General features: G+C 36.6%; 1 protein-coding gene across 2 annotated transcripts in view; it reads right to left on the minus strand.

Moving 5' to 3' along the window:
- The window catches only part of CLTC (clathrin heavy chain), a 75,233-nt gene that overhangs the window by 3,695 nt on the left and 47,980 nt on the right, over nucleotides 1–23,558 (minus strand). The window contains exons 14-31 of one of the 2 annotated variants that reach the window (XM_008011246.3): nucleotides 21,643–21,806; nucleotides 16,838–16,963; nucleotides 15,804–15,946; nucleotides 13,535–13,769; nucleotides 11,203–11,325; nucleotides 9,665–9,810; nucleotides 9,246–9,429; nucleotides 8,856–9,048; nucleotides 8,254–8,411; nucleotides 7,891–8,055; nucleotides 7,671–7,778; nucleotides 7,420–7,587; nucleotides 7,148–7,297; nucleotides 6,928–7,059; nucleotides 6,699–6,809; nucleotides 5,146–5,316; nucleotides 4,565–4,786; nucleotides 3,342–3,362 (exon numbers count right to left, since the gene is read on the minus strand). In XM_008011246.3, coding sequence (XP_008009437.2) covers nucleotides 3,342–3,362; nucleotides 4,565–4,786; nucleotides 5,146–5,316; nucleotides 6,699–6,809; nucleotides 6,928–7,059; nucleotides 7,148–7,297; nucleotides 7,420–7,587; nucleotides 7,671–7,778; nucleotides 7,891–8,055; nucleotides 8,254–8,411; nucleotides 8,856–9,048; nucleotides 9,246–9,429; nucleotides 9,665–9,810; nucleotides 11,203–11,325; nucleotides 13,535–13,769; nucleotides 15,804–15,946; nucleotides 16,838–16,963; nucleotides 21,643–21,806 — 2,720 coding nt within the window. The remainder of the gene's footprint in view (nucleotides 1–3,341; nucleotides 3,363–4,564; nucleotides 4,787–5,145; nucleotides 5,317–6,698; nucleotides 6,810–6,927; nucleotides 7,060–7,147; nucleotides 7,298–7,419; nucleotides 7,588–7,670; nucleotides 7,779–7,890; nucleotides 8,056–8,253; nucleotides 8,412–8,855; nucleotides 9,049–9,245; nucleotides 9,430–9,664; nucleotides 9,811–11,202; nucleotides 11,326–13,534; nucleotides 13,770–15,803; nucleotides 15,947–16,837; nucleotides 16,964–21,642; nucleotides 21,807–23,558) is intronic. The other variant, XM_008011247.3, reaches the window with a different exon arrangement.

Consider the following 23,558-nt stretch of genomic DNA (forward strand, 5'->3'; position numbering starts at 1 on the left):
ATGCAGCCTGAGGGAGGGAGAAAATGAGAAGGAACCACTTTTCAAATGAAGTTTAAAACTGATCAGAGGTAATAATGAACTCATGGTCTGGCAATACTTCCCTCCCCAGAGGAAATGGTATTCAAAAAAGTTAAATGAGCCTAGTGACTGGACAAGTACTTGTGCACAATAAGCTGTTCTTTTGCCAGTTGTGTATAGCTTCTGATGATATTGGTTATAGCTGCAGACTGAAGTTTAAGATTCAAGTGGCTCCATATTCAATCTTTTTGTATAAAGAAAGGCTGCATGTTTAATACTGTGTGTGCTCTGTTATCTAAGAAGTAATCAGTAAAGCCTGATTTTGTCCCAAAAATGTTCGCTTTTAATTAAGCCAAAAGTAAATGGCTACTGTATGCTAACTACTCTTCAAAGTGGATAGTATCAGAAGTAATTCTGTAGAGCAGTCCAAATGTATTAGTGAAAGAAAGGAATTAGAATGCCTAGATCCTTCCACTGACTTGTTGTGTGACCTTGGCAAATCATTGCACTGGCTCTCAAATTTCCTTCTCTATATAATGAGAAGGTTGAACAAAATGATCTGCAGTTTCTTCTAGGCCTAACATGATTTGTTTCTGTAATTCTGTAATGAAATAGATAGAAGTGACATTACAACACTGAGACTAGAGAATCTCCTTCACTATACAAATTCCATTGCCTTTTACACTATATTTGTCTTTCAATATTTAAAAGCTGGTCTCTCAACCAAAGCCTTATACTTGGTCTATCATTATAGCTAAGTAAAACTAAATTTCAAACCTCAATGTTATCTATTACTGGTGGTTTTCAAGGTCATAAATGTGCTGGATGAGATAGGAGGATCAAAGTGCAGGGGGGAACACTTTCTGAATGTTCACTGCATGTTCTTCAAAAAGGCAAATTGTGAAAAATCACTTCAAAAAAAAAAACTTCAGTGGAAAAGTTTGTAAAATCCAGGTCCTAAAAAGATTCAGGCAGCACCTCATTTCTATTTGAAACTATTAAAAAAAGTATCTTTCAGTCTTTGCATAGGCCATTAAGGTTAGGGCACTGTTTTACATTTAATTGTTTCATATTAAATACCACAAATATGAGTCTAATCCATCTTAATTTGTTAGGGAACTGAAAGTTTGAGAAAAGTAAGCCTAAGTAGGCTCCTTCAGATGAAATGTGGTTTTTCTAGCCTAGGAAGATGGATTAGTTTACTTCTATACACGATTATCCTATTTTATAGTCTAAATGATGTGTTACAAATTACCCTAATACCAAATTAAAGACTATTATGTAGTATAAGTACCAGATGAAATGCCCATTTTTTGGCATCCACACTTAGAACAAAAATTATTACATTTATAGAACTTAAAGCACAGCTCTGTGCCATCAAGGGTCAGATGGGGTTTTGCTAACTAACCAGTATTCAAGAATGAGCTATAGAAGTTATAAAGAAAAATACATGGATGTCTGTACATTAGTAACTTCTAAGAAGAAAAATGAAACAACCAAAAAGCCACCACTGCATAATACATTTCCTGACTTTCGAGGAAAAGAATCTGAAGTGAACATGTGTTTAAAAGTTAAGGTCTGAATCAGATGTTGAACACAGAAGTCCTATTAGAGAAGCACATGGAAGACTTAGAAGAGCTGGCAATATCACAATGCCCTGGCATACACATAGGAAGTTTGGGCATGGGGGAAGAATTCTGAAGGAATAGCATCAAGCTAAGCAAAAAATTCTGATTCTTCTATATGATGGGACAGCCTCTGGCACAGGGACTTTCAATTTTTGTTTCCACTGATCCAATTTAGATTGCTCAAAAAAAAAAAAAAAAAAGCATAGAAGACTTTTAAGAACACAAGCTTTTGTTAAGAGCTGTAACAAAAGTTTCTGATCCTTGGATTTAAAAAGAAAAATTACAGGTAAGCATGTCAATGAATTCAGTTCCATCTGTACTACTGAAAATTCACTAAAATGTAAAAGGCTTTTCCACAAAGACTGCAATATGCTGCAGAGGAAAAGTAACATGCAGTCAGTTATTTTCGTGTATGTGTGCATGAAAAAAAGGCAAAAGTACTGAAGCAAGAAGTGAGATCTGAAGATGACTTGCTATACAGGCTCTCAAGAAACACACACAGCCCACAGCAATGCTATAAGAGTTTCAAAAATAGTATGATGTAATTGCAATGACTGTTGTACATGCTCCATTTAAAACAATGCATAACACTGCAGTTCAATTACCTGTTTTTCACACACACGCTTTCTAACTGCCTTGCTTACTAGCTGCTGAAGGGTCTCACACACAATGCATTTTACTCAGGTTTGCCCTAAGTTCCAGTGGTGACTCCAGTTTGGTTCAACATAATCCCAAGGCATTGTCCCCCACCCAAATTCTTTTCAATTTGTTTCAACTCTCCTTTACCTTCCCACCCTTTTCTAACCACAATTCGATAACAGACGTAAGTTTGTTTCATTCATATTGGGATGGAGACAAGCCAATGAAGGAAGCAGCAACCAAAAGGTGCCTGAATTTGACCTCCTTGGACAAGCCAACTGATAAATAGGAGAGCAAATTTTAGGTAGCTTCAGTGGTATGCCTTATTACAGAAAGTAGAAGTTAATACTTTGTTAAAAGTAATTCATGTTGCTTAGCAACAATTATAGCAAGCTTGGCTCTCATGATTAAAAAGGTTTTGATTCCTCTTAAAAATGGACTAGCACCATAAGAACTGGACACCTGGAGAAACATGAGGAAAGTCTCTTCGGAAGCAGCTAGTATCTCTTGTATCTACTTTCAGCAAAAAATTAGTAAGAATCAAGAGATCAGAAACTGGATCACAGTCCTTCAATACCAAAAAAAAAAAAAACCCCAAAAAGCCTTTTAGGGCATGTATATACATATATAAATTCAACAACTGTCAGGCAAGCTCACAAAGTAAAACCAGAGGCTGTTTTAATTTACTTCAAGTATTATGATAGTCCTATTAGGGTCCAGATACCCTGACAGGGAAGAGAAATTTCCTGTTACTTTGGAATTAATATGGAAACTCACCATACTCAGTTTTTCATAATATATTTAAGAGAGACTGTGAACCAACTACTGATTAGCCTCCTGCCCTTCCTAAAGCCTATTAGCCGATTAGTAGCAAACGTCTACTAATGTCCTACAGTTCTATTAAAGTTATGTTTCAAGGGACTTGCAGAGGCTTTAGTGAAAATTTATTGGGGGGAAAAAGCAGCAGCAGCAGTGTAGAAAAGGAAGGAAAAAAGTCATGCAAATTCCTTAGACTTAGTTCTCCAGACTTAAAGATGGAAAAGAATCAACTTTCACCTTTTCCTTTATTGCATCAACCTGCAAAGGAATTCAGAAGGTGCAGCTTAGAAAAAAAATCAAATTCCATATTGAGCATAAAAAGGTAGAATCAGCAACAAAGGTTTAGGGAAGAAACATCTAACCACTAAAAAGGTATGAGAGAAGTGAAAATAAAGGGCATACTGGAAGCAAAATTTAGATTTTTCTGTAACTTCAAAGCTTACTGCAGAAGAATTTATGCTACAGTATGAAAGAAAGCAGCTTAATCACTAGTAAAATTTACAGCACTTAGGTTAACAGCAGCTTAGAGACAGGTCTCACAAGTTGGCATTATGTTTAAGAAGCTATTCTCATCTATGGCTAAAACATGTTGGCTAAGACAAGGCAACATGTTTTTTCTTACAATGAATACAGAAAATGTTAATTCTTTAAAAACTTGAAACAGACACAATGGTATGCAATTAAATGATATCCTGAGGAAAAATTCAGTGTAGTAGGGGTTGTTGGTAGTGCTCCCACTCCCCCAACCCCCGCCTTAACTCAGGCAGGCTGAAGGAATCAGTTGGGAGACTCATTTTAATCATGTTTTTTGCTTTGACAAAAAGGATCCTCTAAAACCATTTAAAAATGTTCTACAGAGAGAAAGCTAGTAACTGCTGAAGACAGAGTGAGTAAATTCTTACATCAAAAGGGACACTAAGATGAATAGTGAATTTTATAAGGCAATTAGACCCCCAGCTTGTTTAATGTGTTCACCTCCTATGTTATTTTTAAATCAGGGGTTAAATTATCAAAAAAAATTGTGAAGATTAAAAGGATGTTAAGAATATACATGCAGCTTCCCCAGGGGAAACAGGCATAGACATCACTAAAGTCAGGAGCCAACCAAATAAAAGGGAATCTACAATACTAGTTATGATTATTTGAGTTACAAGAACTGAGTTTGAGAAAAATGCGACTTTGAAATAAAATTTATCGAATAGTTTTTAAAATAAAAAAACAAAATATAGATTATTTTCACCCTCATAAATACACTGAGGGTAAACAGCTACATTTGAGTTCCCCTTCCAATCAGTGTCATTTATCAGCTATTAAAAAATTTTCAAAAGAACAGGAATATTTTATGATCGACTAAATGACTTACTTCTACTAAATAAAAAAATTTAAAAAACTAATGTGCATGTAGAATTTTACATATCTGCAAGAAAACTACTTCTGAATACACTTAGAAGAGTCATTACCTTTGTCAAGTATTCCTTCATGACCTGGATGAAATAGGGCATGGCAAAATCCATGATATTGTGCCTCCATGCAGTTTCTAGGACAACATCTGGCCTTAAAAGATCGTAACAGGTAAACAGACAAGCTCCAAAGCACTCTCTTTTTTCTTCCTGCAAAAACCACTGCAGGAGTTCTTCAGCCAACTCAGTATCTTTAGATTCAGAAGCATACTGCATTGCATCCTATTCAAAGAAAATAGTGAAAGTCAAAAAACATTAGACCCAACATACTAAACTAGTAAACCAAGAAAAACAATGGAACCTTTCCAATATAAATCTGGTTTTGCAAGGGGAAAAAAAGCCTAGTTGTATCATTTAAATTAAAATTTTCAAAGAACAGATAAGCTAAAGGCCTTTTTCCCTCCCCAAACAAGTTTGACCTTAACATAAGAGAGCCCCTAGAATCAAGAAATCCATTAACTTAAATTGCCTTAAAGTCAGTTCTCATATTCACAAAACCAATACTTTTATTTATAGAAATAATCACTTGTAACATCATTTTAGGCCTGGTTTAACAGCCCCCTCCCCGCAACTTTATCAACCTTGTAAAGGCTGTCTTTCTTGCACAGCTCTACACTCTGTTTCCAGCGATTGTTGCCTTTGAAGAGATAAGCAGCAATTCTCCTGAACTCAATGAGTTCATGTTTTTCCAAACGCTGAGCAAGCGAGATATTGTCAAAGTTGTCATAAGCATCTATTGATGTTCGCAGAGCCTTAAAAAAAAAAAAGCCATCCAAATGCCAGATCAGTATTTTGTTTAACATTATATTCTGTCCTCGATCAATGAGCCCCTTAGATGGTAACATGTAGTATGACACCTAGATTCAAGCATCAAAAGGTGTTTTTTCACCTTACCTAAAGATAACATTTTCTCCAAGATATTTCAGTATCAAGGACTAACATAAGGCTATGAAACTGATGAGATTTCTAATTTGGAGGGCAAGATTTTTTTTTTTTTTTTTTTGAGATGGAGTCTCCCTCTGTTGCCCAGGCTGGAGTGCAGTGGTGACGCAATCATGGCTCACTGCAACCTGCCTCTAGCATTCAAGCGATTCTCCTGCCTCAGCCTGCCAGGTAGCTGGGACTACAGGCACGTGCCACCACACCCGGCTAATTTTTTTTGTATTTTAGTAGAGACGGGGTTTCATTGTGTTAGCCAGGATGGTCTCGATCTCCTAACATCATGATCTGCCCGCCTCGGCTTCCCAAAGTGCTGGGATTACAGGCGTGAGCCACTGCGCCTGGCCTGGAGGGCAAGATTTTATTCTCTAGAGAAACTTCTGATAAAACTCAGCATGGCGGCCGGGCGCGGTGGCTCAAGCCTGTAATCCCAGCACTTTGGGAGGCCGAGATGGGCGGATCACAAGGTCAGGAGATCGAGACCATCCTGGCTAACACATTGAAACCCCGTCTCTACTGAAAAAAAATACAAAAAAGTAGCCGGGCGATGTGGCGGGCGCCTGTAGTCCCAGCTACTCAGGAGGCTGAGGCAGGAGAATGGCGTAAACCCGGGAGGTGGAGCTTGCAGTGAGCTGAGATCCGGCCACTGCACTCCAGCCTGGGCGACAGAGCCAGACTCCGTCTCAAAAAAAAAAAAAAAAAAAAAAAAACTCAGCATGGCAGCAGTAAGATCTGCATGCACTGAGCCTCAAAGAAAATCAAGAGAGAGAAAAAAAGGCAAGGAGCTTAAGCTTCACTCTACTTGACTTTTGCTTATGCCAAATCCTTCGTAAGAGAAAGTTTATACAAATACTAGTAAAACAGTAGGCAAGAAAAATGGTGAATATAGTTAATATCAAATAAATTTTATGAACTAGTTAAGTGATCAAAGACATTTTTGACTCTACCTATAATCTAGATGTTAAAGTAATCATATCTTTTTTCAAAAGCAGTATCTTATACAAGATCTGAGCAAAATTCTGAAAACTTGGCACTTAATTAGAAGATTTACCAATCCTGAAATCTTACTAAATTTAGATCCTAGGAATGCAAGCAACTACTGTTTACAATCCTAAATGATAATGGATTTTTGGAAAAATAGGAAAATGTAACTTTATGAGTCTTAAGATTATGTGCAAGAATCAAAAGGTTTTACCTGATAATCTTCTTCTGTAATAAAGAGGTTGTTCAATGATTCATTCACAGATTTGTTGTTATGGTTCTGAACTGAACGCAAATATGGTTTCACCAGTGGTAGCTGTTTAACCTTTAAAATAAAGAGTTTGTTACAAATATAGCACATTATTGAAGTCCCAGGGACAAAAGTTATCCTAATATGTCCTAATTCCTTGCTATGAAGCTTTGGTTTAAAATTATTACTTTACCTTGCTGAAATAATTGACTGCACGAGTGTGATCCAACCGTGGAGACAGCACCATCAGCAAATCATTTAACAACAGAGGCTTGAATTCTAAATAGAACTGTATTGCTCTGTAGTATAGTTCCACATTGGCAACCTATAATGGGAAAATCCATATATAAGTCAGTTACTTCCTAATGAGCTTTCTCCTTCTGAATCCTTTATCTTTTGAAGAAAGTACACACCTTGGTAATGATATCTTTGAACTGCCCTTCTTTCCAGGCATCAGTTGGATGATTCATCATGGTAATTATGGCATTATCATATTCTTCATACTTGTCATACAAAAACACCAGTTCTGCCCAAAGATGAGCTTGTTCTGCAGCTCTTAGCACCTGCATAAGAAAGACTTAATTGCTTTAGATATGAGTCTAGCTAACAGCCTTAAAAAGAATAAGATATTTTGAAGTATTAGTTTTAACTACAGTTGCTTCACTGTGTTACAATGACTGGTTACCTTGGGAATATTCACTCTAGACCAGAACAGCTCCAGGTGCTCCCTCATTTTCTGAGGCTTAAATTTAGAGTATAGAATAGCTAATTCAGTAAACATTCCCATGTGAGCTCGCTCAAGTCCCAGTGCTGCTTCCAACATGGTAATCAGCTCTTCAAAATAGCCACGATCCTGAACAAGAGAAATGTGCAGTTAAAGATAAGAATATCTATGGTAAAAGATCTCAGGTCATACAAAAGTTTCTTGTTAATTACCTGATAGTAGTTGATAAGTTCTTCTAATTCATCTGCGTGTACAACAATATGAAGTCCACACATCTGAGCAAGACGGAATTCTTTCCCATCTACACAGGCGAAGCAGACCTAGAATAAACATTTCCTTTCTGTGAACTCAAATGTAAACATGGCTAAGTATTTAAACTAATGTTTACAGAGCGTTTCTTTAATTCTTCACTCAAACTTGGGTTTAGATTACCTCTTTCCATGTTCGAGTACTGTTAGCTTTCCTAGCCCCGTCAACAGCTGCCTGATATTCACCCAGGTGAACCAGGGTAGATGCCAAACGTCCAAAATTGGAAACATTATTGTACAACAACTTAGCAGCATCATACATTTTTTCATCATAACAACGGTCACCAACCTGGAAAAAAAAAGGTAACGCATATTCAGTAAGATATTAGTGTGAGCTTAATCCTCTTTTCAAATTCATACCTTCACACTGAGAAATAATTTTTTCCTGTAGATTTTTCCTTGGAATTCTTCAGTTATGATGTTTTGATCCTACCAAGCTAATCAAGTAGCCCAACTAGTTTTTCTTAAATCTGAAAAGGAAACCCACTTGTTGGATATGAGCATTATTTGGTCCATTGATAAATTCTTCTAACTCTGCAAGGCGGTTTGTTTTAGCCAGCGCAAATATCAATTCTGTCTCCACGTAGGACTCTCGAGCCTTCTTACGGGCCATCTGCAAGTACTTCACCAGTTCTTCCCAGTTTCCTAAGTATAGAAAAAGAAAAAATATATCCAAACACTAACATCCCAGTTTATCTTTCACCCAAGTAAATGAAAATTGCTCTTCATTTCCTTTTCAAGGAAACATGGATAATGACAAATGTAAACTGTGCAATATTTCACTTCTGTATTATCAAAGACCAAATGAATAGAATAATTATCTTTTTCCTTAAAGTTGTAAGATTAGAGCACTATCAGGATTTTATGAGACTTCACAAACAGAAAATTCATCTTCCCCACTTGTAAGTTTTGTGAACTTACAAATTCACAAAATACAGCCTCTTTTTATCTGGACTAAGATGGAGTACTAAAAGTTTTCACAGGAAACCATGCAGTATCCAACTCTTCTACAATTCAGAACAGACAGATATCTTAATGCTTAGCTTAATCATTTTGTGAGGTCTCAATACATAAGGTAAGAAGTCATACCACTAGTATTGGCAGCCTGAACAACTTCCATGTAGGAGGAAGGATCGTCTGCTTTGATATAAGAATCAATGGCTTCTTTCACCATTCCTTTCTGCAACTGGGCTTTTGCAAGTTGACTCCAGACCGCAGGTTCATTGCAACGTTCAGCAAACTCATATGCCCGATCCAAGTTTCCAATATGTTCAATTAAGACCTAAGTACCCAAGTTTGAAATTGGGGTTAGAGTAAAATCAATCCTACCCAGAGCAATTACATTTAAGCTGTTAGTATTTTATTGCTCTTCTATTGCCATAGGAACCAATTAGGCCCACCCTCACAGGACAGTGCATACGCTGAATGAGTAGAAGACATTACATTTAGTAATTCAACTTAGGTAATCTAAAGATTTACCTGAACTGCTGAAGTATTGACATCAAATTTCCGGAAAATGGCAAATGCTTCTTCAAACAGCTCATTGCTGATGGCGATATTGGCAATGTCTGGGGCATCATAATTATCCAAGCGGTTAATATACTCCATAACACGTGTACGGTCAGCTTTAATTGCGGTGAGGATAAGGAGATTTTGCAGATTCCTTTAAGAAACAAAAGAATATTTTAAATGCAATATTTTAAGTTTATCAGACATAAAAAAAAAAACCACTGTGACTAATAGAGAGGTTTTTGTCTCAAGAGAGAGTGAAGGAGGGGGGATATTAGAAGAGTGAGAATTCAGGCAACTTTCTCTGATCTTTTTGTTCCTTCCCAAAACTGATGGGCCATTATTAAAGACTGACAATAAACAGCCAATGGATCCCTCTGAAAGCATACCTGTGTTCACTGAATACAGAGTTATCAAGGACAATTTTCTCCAGCAGTTCAATCAGTTCATTAGGAAGGTCTGCAGTCATGAAAGCCTTGACAGTTACTGACACTTCTTCAGGGTCCTGAGTCTCAGACAAAGCTGTTTGTACAACCTACAGAGGATATATGGGACATAAGTATTGAGAATCAAGTTGGTTTTAAATAAGGATAAGTTGGCCTCTCATTAGAAAACTTGAAATAGGCAGAAAAGAACGAAGTAGGAAAAAGACCTTTAAATTTACACACAGAGGTCTTTCTACACAAATCTATACAATATGTGTAATTCTACTCTCTTGAAAAATTACTCTAATTATATAATTTCTATCTTTTCCCTGATTAAAACATTATCCAGGCTAGCAATCATCATTATCACTTTAGTGGCTACACATAATTCAAAATTCAACTACACAGATGTGGAACTATAGTATCGGTAATTCTTCTAGTTTTGCCTATTTGCATGGCTTTCTAGATGCTGCAATGATTTCCAACCACCCCCTCCACATCCTTCCCCTAGGAAGCTTTGTAACTAGTTGGAATGTTCCTTAGAAATGCTTCCTAGGAAAGGAATGAAATATTAATAGCCTTCAAGCTATTTGTTTCCAAAATGTTTTATTTATACTTATTTCAGGAGAATTTTAAGACTCATTATTAACAACCCTTCAATTTTTAGAGCTTTTAAAATATGTTGTCTATTTTATTTAGGTATAAAAGCCCATCTCATGTGCAGTTCTATACTTCTTGTTAGTAAGATATAACAGATGCACTTGGTGTTTTGTATTTTCTCTTATCCTTATCTTTTGCTGACTTATCATTGTCTTGAAGTTTCTAATCAATTTAGCCATTTCTTAGGCGTTAATAGCAATCCTTAATGTTTAGTTTGTTATTTTCCTTTTAAACTATGATGAACCGAGAGAGTTTTATGTAATTAAGTCATGTCTTTTGGGATGTGTTTTCTTTTTTTTTGATACAGTCTCGCTTGTCACCCAGGCTGGAGTGCAATGGTGTGATCTTAGCTCACTGCAACCTCTGCCTCCCAGGTTCAAGCGATTTTCCTGCCTCAGCCTCCCGAGTAGCTGGGATTACAGGCGCGTGCCACCATGCCTGGCTAATTTTTGTATTTTTAGTAGAGACGGGGTTTCACCACATTGGCCAGACTGGTCTCGAACTCCTGACCTCAGGCAATCCGCCCACCTCGGCCTCCCAAAGTGCTGGGATTACAGGCGTGAGCCACTGCACGCAGCTTATTTTTCTTAATGTATGTTATATACATATTTATACTTATATAAATTTACATTAATTTATATATAACGTATATAATCAATTTACATTCATTATATACAAATGAATGTAAATTGAATGTATATAAATTTTAATTTCCTTCTACTTTGTATTGCTTTCTCTCCTAGTTAAATATGATCCATTTGAGTATATGATGAGGGAATTGTATCCATAGTTAAAAATGTATAATTTTTACTGACAGTCATAAACATGTTTGCCAATGTTACCTGGTCAATTAGGGGTCTCCTGTAAGGATTGCTTTCCAGCAGCACGCTGCCCCACAATTCTGGATCCTTTCGACGTACCAGGTAGCGAGAAAGACTTTTGAAGAGGGAATTCTCATTGCAAACCTAAAGAAGATATGACAGATCAATTTCAAGGTAAAAAGTAAAAGACTTTTTATAGCATTTTAGAGGTTATTTCCTATTGTTTAAACTCTGTTTATTGATAATCTTACTGATATTGGATCTACTTTTGGACTTTGATTCACGTACCAGTAATATACTGTTTTAATTATACAGGCTTTGTAATATACAATTTAACATCTGGTAGGACTAGTCCACTTTTACATTTTTCAGTGTTTTACTAGCTGTTCTTGTGTGTTTATTTTTCCATGTGTATATGCACATGTATGTACATAAGTGAGCATATGTATGTACATAAATATAACTATTTCCTAGCTCTGACCACTGAAAGATCTTAGAAGCAAATATACCTAAGCTCAGATCTTGACTTCTAATATTTTCAGAAAATAGGAGTCTTGCTCTGTTGTCCAGGCTGGAGAGTGCAGTGTTGCGATCATAATTCACTGCAACCTTGACCTCCTGGGCTCAAGTGATCCTCCTGTTTCAGCCTTCTGGGTAGCTTGGAACCAAGTGCATGGTACCTCCCCCAGCTAATTATGTAATTTTTTGTAGAGACGGGCTCACTATGTTGACCAGGCTGGTTTCAACTCCTGGCCTCAAGTGATCCTCCTGCCTCAGCCTCCCAAAGTGCTGGGATTCTAGGAGTGAGCCACTCACCTGGCCCAGATCTTGATTTCTAATACCATGCCCCAGTAAAAGGTTCCCTAGAGAAATGACTGACTCCAGGGCTGCAGAAGGTACAAAATGAGCTTGGTGTATTGTGTGCCAGAAAATAAGTTAAAATGCTCAAAGAACAATGAGCCCATGACACAAAGACACAGACTGAAGATGTTCTCACCAGCTGGGACAATTTGAGCATCAAAATAAATAGTAATGGATTGCACCCCATCGAATAAAATCCAAGAGTTCATGAATGCATGAGTGTTAACTGACAAATGTGGAGAAACTGCTAGAGTTTGAAAATTTTTCATTTTGCAACCAACACATTAAGAATGTTTTAAGCAAGAATCAACAGATGCTAAATTAAGGGAGGGGGTAAGAGGATATTTGCATGGTCTTAAGTGTCTACTTATAGACTGTTTAATATCTGCAAGAGGGTAATAATTATATAATAAAGAAATGTTACAACTTGATAAAAACTGACAAAAGGGACAAATGAACACTGCGTGCTTCCGGATATAATACCATGAGAAAAACAAACCACCACTGAAGCAGTATTCTGGGTGGAAACGTATAATCTAAATCTAACCTTCAGGAACCATCAGAGGAATCAAAATGAGACACATTCTATTTTTTAAAAAGAGACTTTACATTTAAATTAAATATAGAGAATAGGCGAATCCATAGAGACAGAGTACAGTCTGGTGGTTGTCAGGGGCTGGGAGGAGGGGGTATGTGGAGGAACTGTTTAAGGAATACAGGGTTTCCTTTTGAAGTGATGAAAAATTGGAACTAAAGGTGATTATATAACATTGTAAATGTACTGAATGTCACTGAATTGTTCACTTTAAAATGGTTAATTTGATGTTGCTTTAAATTTCACCTATCTAAAATAGTTACAAATAGAAAAAGCAACTCCCTGTTTACAAAAATATCAGTGTCATAAAAAACAAAAGACTGAAGAACCATTCCAGAGTACAGGAGACTAAAGAGACATGAAAACTACATGTCATATATAACCTTAGACTAGAGGGGAAATAACTGCTACAAAGGATGTCATTGGTTAATTGACACAACTAGAATAGAACAGATTTTTAAAGGTATCCTGTCAATGTCAAACTGACTGAAGCTGGTACATTTCATGTGGTTAATGAAATAGAATATCCTTATTCTTAGGCCATACACTCTGAAGGGGTATAAGGCCATGATGCATTCAACTTATTCCCACGTGGTTAAAAAATAATAGATGTGTGTATACACATATGTATGAATGGTGTGCCTGCGTGTAAGAGTGTGAGAACACAAATGGTAAGGCTAATGGGGTTAAAACATTAACAAGTCAATCAGAATAAAGGGTATATAGACTTTATCCACTATTTGGGCACTTTCAGATTCACAATTATTAGCAAATAAAGTTTTTAAAAAGCACCCACTGTCCCCAAATGTCCCATATTACCTAAAATCACCCTGAACCTCTCATATAACAGGTTTTTAAAAGTGCAGCTTTTTTACATATTCAGCTAGCAGTACTCACATTAATAAGTTCCAGATCACACTGGCCACGTTCATAAGCAACACAGGCCAGATGTGGATCTCTCTTCTCACAATACTTTCCAACAACGCGACTGTCATAGTAGGGATTTTCACGAAGAAATCTCTCTGGGTTGTTATTACTGTCTATGTAGATTTTGGCTAAGGCATTGTGAGTAGCAGGCTCCTCACAGCCCTCATGAATTCTGGCCTCTAGCCAAGGCAGAAGCAGTTTCAATCTAGGAAAAAGGGGAAAAAAACCTCACACACACATACTGCATTATAAATAACACACTCTTGACATGCTAACTATGTAAATACCTTATGGTCTACAACGTGCTTTCACTTTCACATACTTTTTTTCCCCTCGAGTACTGCTACATTGCCCAGACTGAAGTGCAGTGGCTATTCCAGCCATAATCATTGTACACTACAGCCTTGGGCTCAAGTGATCCTTGGACTCAAAAGATGATTGAATTGCCCAAGAATAAAAAGAAGGTATATAAGGCTATTTTCACTCTCCCAAGATTTATCTGCTATATGATATACCTACCTGCTTACATCTGAATAAAAGATTAGAGAGTCACACAGTGTTCTTTCTTTATAACACGCAAAATATCTAGACTTTAGGAAATTTTGTTTATGGATAGAATGGGGAGGTGATATTATATAGGCCAGATTATCTGAGAGTTCTTTCAGCTCTTAACACAGTTAACTTACAGCATTACCTACAGCCAAACCCTAAATACATACTGGGAATAAAATCTGGTAGCTTTAGAAGCTCTGGGTTTAATGGTTGTAGCTGTCATATAAACACTCCATCAAGGAGCACAGTTTTGCTATACTATAGCTTGCTTTGGTAGTCCTGATGACCATGCCTCCTTTTATTTTTATTTTAAAGCCAGGGTCTTCTGTTGCCCAAGCTGGAGTGCAGTGGTGGGAACATGCCTCACTGCAGCCCTGACCTCCTGGGCTCAAGCAATCCTCTCACCTAAGCCTCTCTAGAAGCTGGGACTACAGGCACAAGCCACCACGCCTGGCCCAAGCCTCTTTTACCAATGATTTAACATTAAAAGCTGCCAAAGAAAAAGCATTATTCTGTTATTTTGTCTACCAATTCACATGGTTATTATGAACACTCCCATTAGGGAGAAGACAATTTTAATAAATAGAGGCAAATATCCAGCTCCTAAAAACATGTGCAATCCAAGATGTGCCATGTCAACTTAAGGAATAAAAAATAGCTAAGGCATGTCTAGACTAGTGACTTAGAGGTGAATCTAGCTTTTCACAATATAATTTGTCACTTAAAGACTAAATTATCTAACTATAACTGCCATTTGCTTGGAATATACAATAAGATTATTTTCAGGTAATAGATCTAAGACTCAACTGAACCTCTTATTAAATGTTAAATTGTTATGACATGAAATTACTTGAAAGTAGGCTCAAACCTTTAAGTCAGTATTAACTGTATATCTCTATTACCCTTAAATGCAAAATTTTTCCATGTTTGAAACATTCTAATACAAATTCTAAGAATATAATTAGTAGATCACCTATACCAACTCAGGTTAAAATGAAATCCCACAGACTTTCTTAATTTCTTCTTATATAAACAGCAGAACTTCCCACTAGCATACCACCTCACCACCCTCATTTACATCAGTACTTCCTAAACACTAGTTCCTCAGAATGTTCCAGCTAAAAAAAGACTTCACAGTCTGTAAGTTTTAGAAGCACTTACACTATATTCTATTGGAAATCCATATTATCATGTATTATCATGTTAAGGTACTATAAATTAAACATCAGTTGAATTCAAGAGTTGCACAGGGAACTCTTTTGCCTCATACTTAAATAAACACCACGCTATTTGTTTTTATTAAGCAGCTTTCTCAGGTTGGAAACACCACACTATTGATCAGTAAATAATTAGTTGTTAAATACATAGGTATCACACCTAACTAAACAGGAGACTTAGTACATAGTTTATATTAAAAACACATAAAGTCAAACTACATAGCTGTAATTATAAACATGCCAAAAAAAAGGATCAACCAGGTTAACAGATATGCTATGACAGCTATAATGTTTCAGAAAACAGATTTTTTTTGGGCGCTATTAGCTAGCTTATCACCTCTACGTGAGGTGTCTTCAGGAAATTATTCTCCACGTGTTGTTGAGTAGTTTTGGAACAACTGACTACCTATATTTTTATCTATTGCCATGCTAAGAAAGAGTAACTTATCCCCGTTAAAATGGTACTACACCTGTTTCTTTTTTCAACCTCAGCAACAAGCTCATCAGTAGAGAATTGACCTCTTACAACAAGAATCAAGTTTTTTATGACATCTTCAGAACAGTCAACATCAAGTAATCCTCCAATAACCACAGGAAGTCGACTTGGATTCACCTGTGGTTAAAAAAAAGTAGAAGAATGTCACTGTTATTTGAAAAAATAAAACGATTTATCTCTATCGCCTTTAAGCTCAGTTTTTCTTTAAGTTCAGTTTTTAAATTCAGTAATAAACTGAGGGTCTAAATTTGCAACTAGATAGAGGAATTTAGCAGGAGGTCCAGCTAAAAGCAAGACTTCATGGTTTAATAAGTATTGAAAGCACATATACTATATTCTCTATTAGTTACCCAAGCATTGTTCCATATGATAAATAAGTCCAAAGAAACTACAGTCAAAGATGACTATGCAAGACTATCTAATTAAAAGGCTCCCATGATAGCAATACTGCCTGTTTCTACAGTTAGAAGGTGAAGTATCTAATAGCTGTATTTAAGATGGTTTGAAAACTCTGCTTTGGAGTCTAGGGCATCTATATGGATACCTCAAGGCCTATCAAGTTAGTAGGGCTGTAGGCCACCCAACTTTTTCAACAATAGCAGTTCTATTCTTATATTTTACACACTTGGCATGCATTTCTTTTCCCCTTCCGAGTCGGCTTGCTAGGAAAGCACGTAGAATTTTAATCCAAGAAAGGATTCTGCTGGGGAAAAAAGTATTAAAAGCAGCTGGGCATGGTAGTATGCACCTGCAGTCCCAGATACTTGGGAGGCTAAGGCAGGAGGATTGCTTGAGCCCAGGAGTTTAAGGTTAGAGTGAGCTATGATTGTGCCACCGTATTCCAGCATGGGTGACAGAGCAAGACCCTGTCTCAAAAACAAAAACAAAAAAACCCACGTTAAAAGCTGCAGACCACTCTTATTGAGCACAGAGTTTCAAAAGGATTTCCAGAATATGAGAAATAAAATCTATAGTAAGATTATACCTTTACATTACCTACATACTTACCTTCTGTACATATATCTCTATATACTTTTGAAGATTATTTCTATATAAATAGAGCACCAAATCATGGACAAAGTCAAATCGATCACACACAATGATAAGTGGTAGCTGATCTGTTAGTTTCGCTTCCTGAAAAAAAGACAAACAAAAGGAAGCTTTAACTTTCTCCTTCTATGAGGTATCGAATCTATGTAAAATATGAGAATCTGTTCTACACTAACAAGAGAGGCTCACACAAGCATGGCTCTTCTGTTAAAGAAAGAACGTCCCAATAGTTGAGTGTGTACATCCCAGTTTCAGTAAATTTTTACTAAGCAATACTTGGATTCACACAGCAAGATACCAGGTCCTTCCCATACACACCCTTTACCAGAAAACAAAAGTAACAAATTAAGATACCTGAGCCAGCAGTGGCTCTCAGATGAGAGCCACTCATCTGAGAGTCACCACACTGGGATTTTCATTGGTAGTCACACTTCCATTGTATTTGAAATCAACTTAATAACTATAGTCACATTGTCAAACATATGGCATAAATGGCTCACATTTGTTTCAAACTAATGATTTTCTATCCCTCCCCACATCCAATCGAGACAACCAGTCTCTAATACTCTATTATAACAAAGCCTACAAGGAGCAGCATGATGGTGACTACATGTGGCCATAAGAACCGCCCCCCACCCCCCAAAAAAACCAGCATTTAAAGAAAATACCTCTTTAAATTGCCAACTGCTTTTACCATTCCATTACAGATACCAAACTACAATCCTACTTATAGATTGACATAGAAGATGTTACAGACAGGTAAGTAAAACCTGTACTGGGCATTTACCTGATACATGTCCTGTTACATTCCACAGACATAAGGTAGAGCACAAAAAACAACAGTTTCCATCAGGAATTCATTTATACACAGTAAAACATTCCTCAATAAATGATTCCTCTAACATAGTCTACTAGGGAAGCAGAACTAAGTAGGGTAGAACTTTCCCCAGTGATGGCCACTAAGAACATTATTTTCAAGGTTAGAATAAAATGGCTCCTGAGACTAGGGGATATTAGTTACTCAATTATAAATAATACAAAGACTAGTCTATGAAGTGTTCCAAGAACACCAAGGTAAATCTTAATTTAGCCATCCTAAATTAAAAAATAAAAATGTCTGTAAAGCTGCACATTTTCCACATTAAGGAAGGTTTTCTAAAGCAAGTATTAACACCATGGAAACTCTGCACTAATAGCTGTTACAATCATTTCTAGAATCTGTCTGCATCTATCTATGCAAAAATTTTAGTATGTTATGTTTTTCCTACTAAATGAACATCAAAAAAGTATGGATCAACACACTAGTCATCTTACCTACACATATATAAAATATTTTTGTTACCTTTATCACTTACAAATAATCTAGGATTACTTTATTTTCATGCATAGGTGTTTAAACTTCTGTGGCAAATAAATTCCACTTTTGTGGAATACTAACTGTATTCCAAAAGAAAATTTCAGATTTAAAAAGACAAAATCTAGGTTATTTTCTTGATTGCTAAAATTTGCACATGATTTTATACATGGTAGAAATGTTATTAACACTTTAATAATACTAAATTACCTACTAAATGTTTAATTAACCGCCAGTTACAATGGTTAAAGATTTTAAGATCAAACTTGAAATTATATTAACATAGAGGTTTTCTTCAACACAAATTTGTTCATTTAACAAATATTTATGAGTGCCCAAGTATCAGACTCTGTTCTTAGTTACTGGAGATACTGCAGGGAACAAAGGAAGCAGAGTCCATTCTATCAAGGAACTTACATTCTAGTGGGAGGAGACGTACACAGTGGTGTTATAAAGAAAAACAAGCAAAATGGGGTAGGAATGGGTTCTATTTTAACAGGGCAACCTGAGACATCCTCTCTTATGACATTCAATCAGAAACCCAAAGAAGGAAAAGGAGAAGGTCATGAGAGAATAAGTAGTACAGGGCACAAGCAAAGGCCCTTGGGCAGGACAGGGTTGGGGGAGTTCCAGGAATAGCAAGCAGGCCAGTGTGGTTGAAGATAAACCAGGAAAGAAGAAAAAAAGAAAGGTAGAAAATAAGATCAGAGGTAGCAAGGAGCAGATCATGGGTCTGATGAACAGTTACATGCTTTCTACAGAGAGTTTACAGTTCTACAAACTTAGGGCATAAGCCATGTGATGCTAATGACACAACTGTATCCTGCTCACAGGGTACCTTAAAGGAGAAGTTATGTTCTACCAATCTCTTTATTCCTGGTGGCTAACACACAATTGGCACTTGAATATTCAAGATCAGAGTCAACGGTATTTTTCTTATGACACAGGGTTTACTTACACCACCAGTAAATTATCATGTAGCTAGTACCTCTAAAATTAAGTTTAATGACAGTGGTAAGAGGCATCGTAACCATGTACTACAGGTTAACAAGGAATTTATTATGTTCATCAACACTGGCATCAGAGGATAAATGTGATAGTTGCATCTTAGTATTGAGCTCCCATCTCAAATTATGTAGACATAAGACACTAAATTCACCTCTAATCCTGGCTGGAAGTAAATTCCTTCAAAGAGTCAGGTACAAATTGATATCAAAGAGAAATAAATACCTGCCTGACAGAAATCCCATTTAAGCTGACTCCACCTTTTTCCAAGGCTTATCACTTATCAGTAATAGTTACTACCTCAACATCTATAGTATACAAAGTACTTGATAAATAAACATTGCTTATGGTTGAAGAAACTGAGGCTGAGGCACATTCATTAACTTGCCTGAGGTAACAGCTAGACATATACTGAATGAACAAACAATGGCTAAGTAGAATTTGAAACAGGTCTGACTGACTCAAAAGCTCATAATCCACATCCACACCCCTACTATATCAGGCTTGCACGAGGCTTCACGAGTGTGGAGGGGAAATCTTCATCTGATTAGATCCCATGGGATATGCAAACCTAAGGCAGTACCATCCTAGTACCCAGAGGATTATTTTTTATTTCTTTACTAGAGGATTTTTTTAAAGCTCAAGAATGTGATAATTAAATGATAGTAGTTAACTTCATTTTGCCTTCCATATATGTAACTCAAATATTAAAATCCAAAGCTAAAGAAGTTACAATTTAAGCATAAAAGCTGAGGGCTCAATAAAAACAAAAATCATGTAAGAATCTGGTAGTATTAACACAGGAACTGAAAACCAAATACTGCATGTTCTCACTAGTAAGTGGGAGATAAATGATGAGAACACATGGACACAGAGAGGAACAACAGACACTGGGGCCTACTGAACGGTGGAGGATGGGAGGAGGGAGAGGATCAGGAAAAATAACTAATGGGTTGTAGGCTTAATACCTGGGTGACGAAACAATCTGTACAACAAACCCCCATGACACAAGTTTACCTATATAACAAACCTGCCCATGCACCCCCCTGAACTTCAAAGCTTAAAAAGAAAAACAACAAAAAACCCCCAACACCCCCTGCCCCCAAAAGAATCTGGTAGCATTTTTTTTTTGAAGGAAATAGTAATGATACTCACAGAATGAAGTGCATCAGTAGTATGGGTACACTAGTCAAGCATAGAGTATCAAATCTTTCTCATCTGGAGGGGTTTTTTGATACCAGAAAGTTTTGGTCCAAACATAGCATACTAGCTAGGTTACCCAGAATATTCATGATGGCCAAAGACATTATAAAGCTACACTTTTTTGAAAAGTGTATCTTTTAATCTAAAATGTAGAGCAATTTCAACATTTTGACTACCTCATTACACTAAAATCCCTAAGGGTTTTGCTATTTCATCTAGAGCCCAGGTAGTAAATTCTTCAAAAGAACAATCTGCCAGTGCAACCACAGGCACAAATGATGATGGTCTGGGAGCAGGAAAAGCCTACTTTTCATACTGTATTCTACAATAAACATTTTGGTTTCACTTGTAATTTAAAATTCTTCCAAGACAAAAAATACTTCAGCACTTTCTATAAAGTCTCAGGAATCATTTTATATATATATAAAATACACACACACACATAATGGGCAGTGAGAGAGCAGTAATCTAAGTGTTCTGTAGTTTTCCTGGTCTTTTAGAGATAGCTATCAACTTTAAAGTTTTATTTCCCTCACAAAGTAACTGGTAGAATAAAGCTAAAGCTAAGTTAAACATTAAACAAAATTAACTGCCCTTAGGGATCTTCTAGAGTTCAGAATGTCTCGACCATTACTCCTCCCTGCAACACAGGTGGTCCTTACTTCTCTATAACTCATTTCATGTATCACAAAGCTGAGCGTTTTGTTTGATCTTACCTTTAATTTATGAATTATATATGAATAATATTTTAGTTTCTAGAGTTGGGCAAACTTGATGAAAGAGGTAAGCCTATACATTCCTTAGATAACAGATCCCTTTGCCTACCATAGAGGCTCCTCAAAATGGTATGAAGAGCAAGCTGATGTTAATATTCAAAAGCCTAAATGATTCTCAAATGATACTGAAAGTATATAACCACTTTTCTAAATTTTTCCATCCAAAATTAAAATAAAGGAAATTCCTTTGAAATAATGCTATTTTTTTTCTTCTTTTAAACAGATGGTCATTCTTACTCACCAATTTCCTTCCGTATTTCAAAGGAAACCACAGAGTATTATGTTTGGAAGAAATAATCCAGCACACAACTTAAGAATGCTAACAATTTCACATTTAGGGAAAAAATATTTTTGAACTACGACCAAACCCTTGTAGAACTGCTAAACTGGAATCCAACCAGAAAACGTTACTCAAAACCACTTACCTTAAGAAAATTCTTGACTCGCTCAGGGTCATAGCAGTTGCTTTCTCTACAGATTCTTTCTACTTCTTTGATTTGCCCAGTCTTGCAAGCTGCCTGAATATATTTAAAGTGCACATCTGGGTCCTGGCTAAAGTTAACAATGGATCCCAGAAAATAAAAGAGACCTTAAAGAAACAAGTAATTACAATTAAGCATAGGCACACTTTTGAGAATGACTGAAAAGCATTTATGCAATTAAAAAACTGTTACATTGAATACTCCCAAATATAAGTTGGTTGCTTAAAAAGCTTGATAAAAATACTAATTATTCCATTAATCAGATCAGTAAAATGGATTTGCACTTTAATCCTAAAGAACAGACAATTCAACCCAATGTTTCCTTTTTTTCTTTTTTATTGAGGCAAGTCTCTGTCACCCAGGCTGGAGTGCAGTGGCACGATCATAGCTCACTGCAGCCTCAAACTCCTGGGATCAAGCAATCCTCTCACCTCAACCTCCTAAGTAGGTAGGTGCATGCCACTATGCCAGGCTAATTTTTAAGAAAATTTTTGTAGAGATGGGGTCTTGCTGTGTTACCCAGGCTGGTCTTGAATTTGTGGCCTCAAGCAATCCTCCTGCCTTGGCCTCCCAAAGCACTGGGATTATTAAAGGCATACACCACTGTGCCCCTATATGGGAAATTTTAAATGAAGACCCCAATACCTGGTGTTTTTCAATATGCAGTTTATAGGAAACATACAAAATAATTTGGGAAGAATTTAGTGCAGTATTGTCCAGAAGAACTTTCTACAATGATGAAAATCTTATCTTTGTCCCCCGATGTAATTGCCACTAACCACACGTGGCTATTAAGCACTTGAAATGTGGCTAGAGTGACTGAATAACTAAATATTAAATTTAATTTAATTTTAATAACTTTCGATATAAATAGCTGCTACATGTGGCTAGTGACTGCTGTACTAAACAGTGTAAAACTGTGAAAACTAAGAAAACTAGTAGACTCTCTTACTCCTTCTCAATAGAGCACTACTACTACAAAGAGGAGAGAAAGGCAATTGAGGACCAGAACTTAGCCACCCAACAGTGATACATTAGTACCCTGCATAGCAGTGGTTCTCAACTGAGGTGATTTTCCTCACAGGTGACACTGGCAATGTCTGAAGACATTTTTGGTTGTCACAACTGGTGGAGCTGACGCTACTGGCATCTAGTGGGTAGAAACCAGGAATGCTGCTAAATATTCTACTAAATATTCTACATCTACAGGAATACGCCTCTACAATGATTATCCAGCCTTAAATGTCTATAGTACTAAGGTTAAGAAATTCTGCTAAATAGCAACAAATCACAAAATGCCCTTGGCGAGAATCACCTGCTATTTTAAGAGTCAGACATATAAGCATAAAATGTTATTATACCCGATCATTAGTACAGATTGAGTATCCCCTATCCAAAATACTTGAGACCAGACATGTTTCAAATTTTCAACTTTGGAATATTCGCTTTATAATTACCTGATCAGTATCCCTAATCTGAAAATCCAATTTCTGAAATGCTCCAACAAGCATTTCCTCTGAGCATTATGTTGGTGCTCAAAAAGTTTCAGGCTTTGGTCCATTTTGGATTTTCAGATTAGGGACACTCAACCTGTATTTTCATTTTATACAATTACAACACCACTACATATTTTTCCTCTTAAAATTCTACCTTTCATTCATCTATAAAATATCCAAACAGATGGTCTTGTTCACGGCACATCCTTAGGATCCAACATAAAAGGGCCTTGACAACATTTATTGAATAAAAATTAAAATGTCCCATAGAACAAATTTTAGAAAGACAAGATTTCCAGGCCGGGCGCGGTGGCTCAAGCCTGTAATCCCAGCACTTTGGGAGGCCGAGACGGGTGGATCACG

Source organism: Chlorocebus sabaeus, chromosome 16 (assembly GCF_047675955.1).
Source record: "Chlorocebus sabaeus isolate Y175 chromosome 16, mChlSab1.0.hap1, whole genome shotgun sequence".
In the NCBI taxonomy this organism is placed as follows: domain Eukaryota; kingdom Metazoa; phylum Chordata; class Mammalia; order Primates; family Cercopithecidae; genus Chlorocebus; species Chlorocebus sabaeus.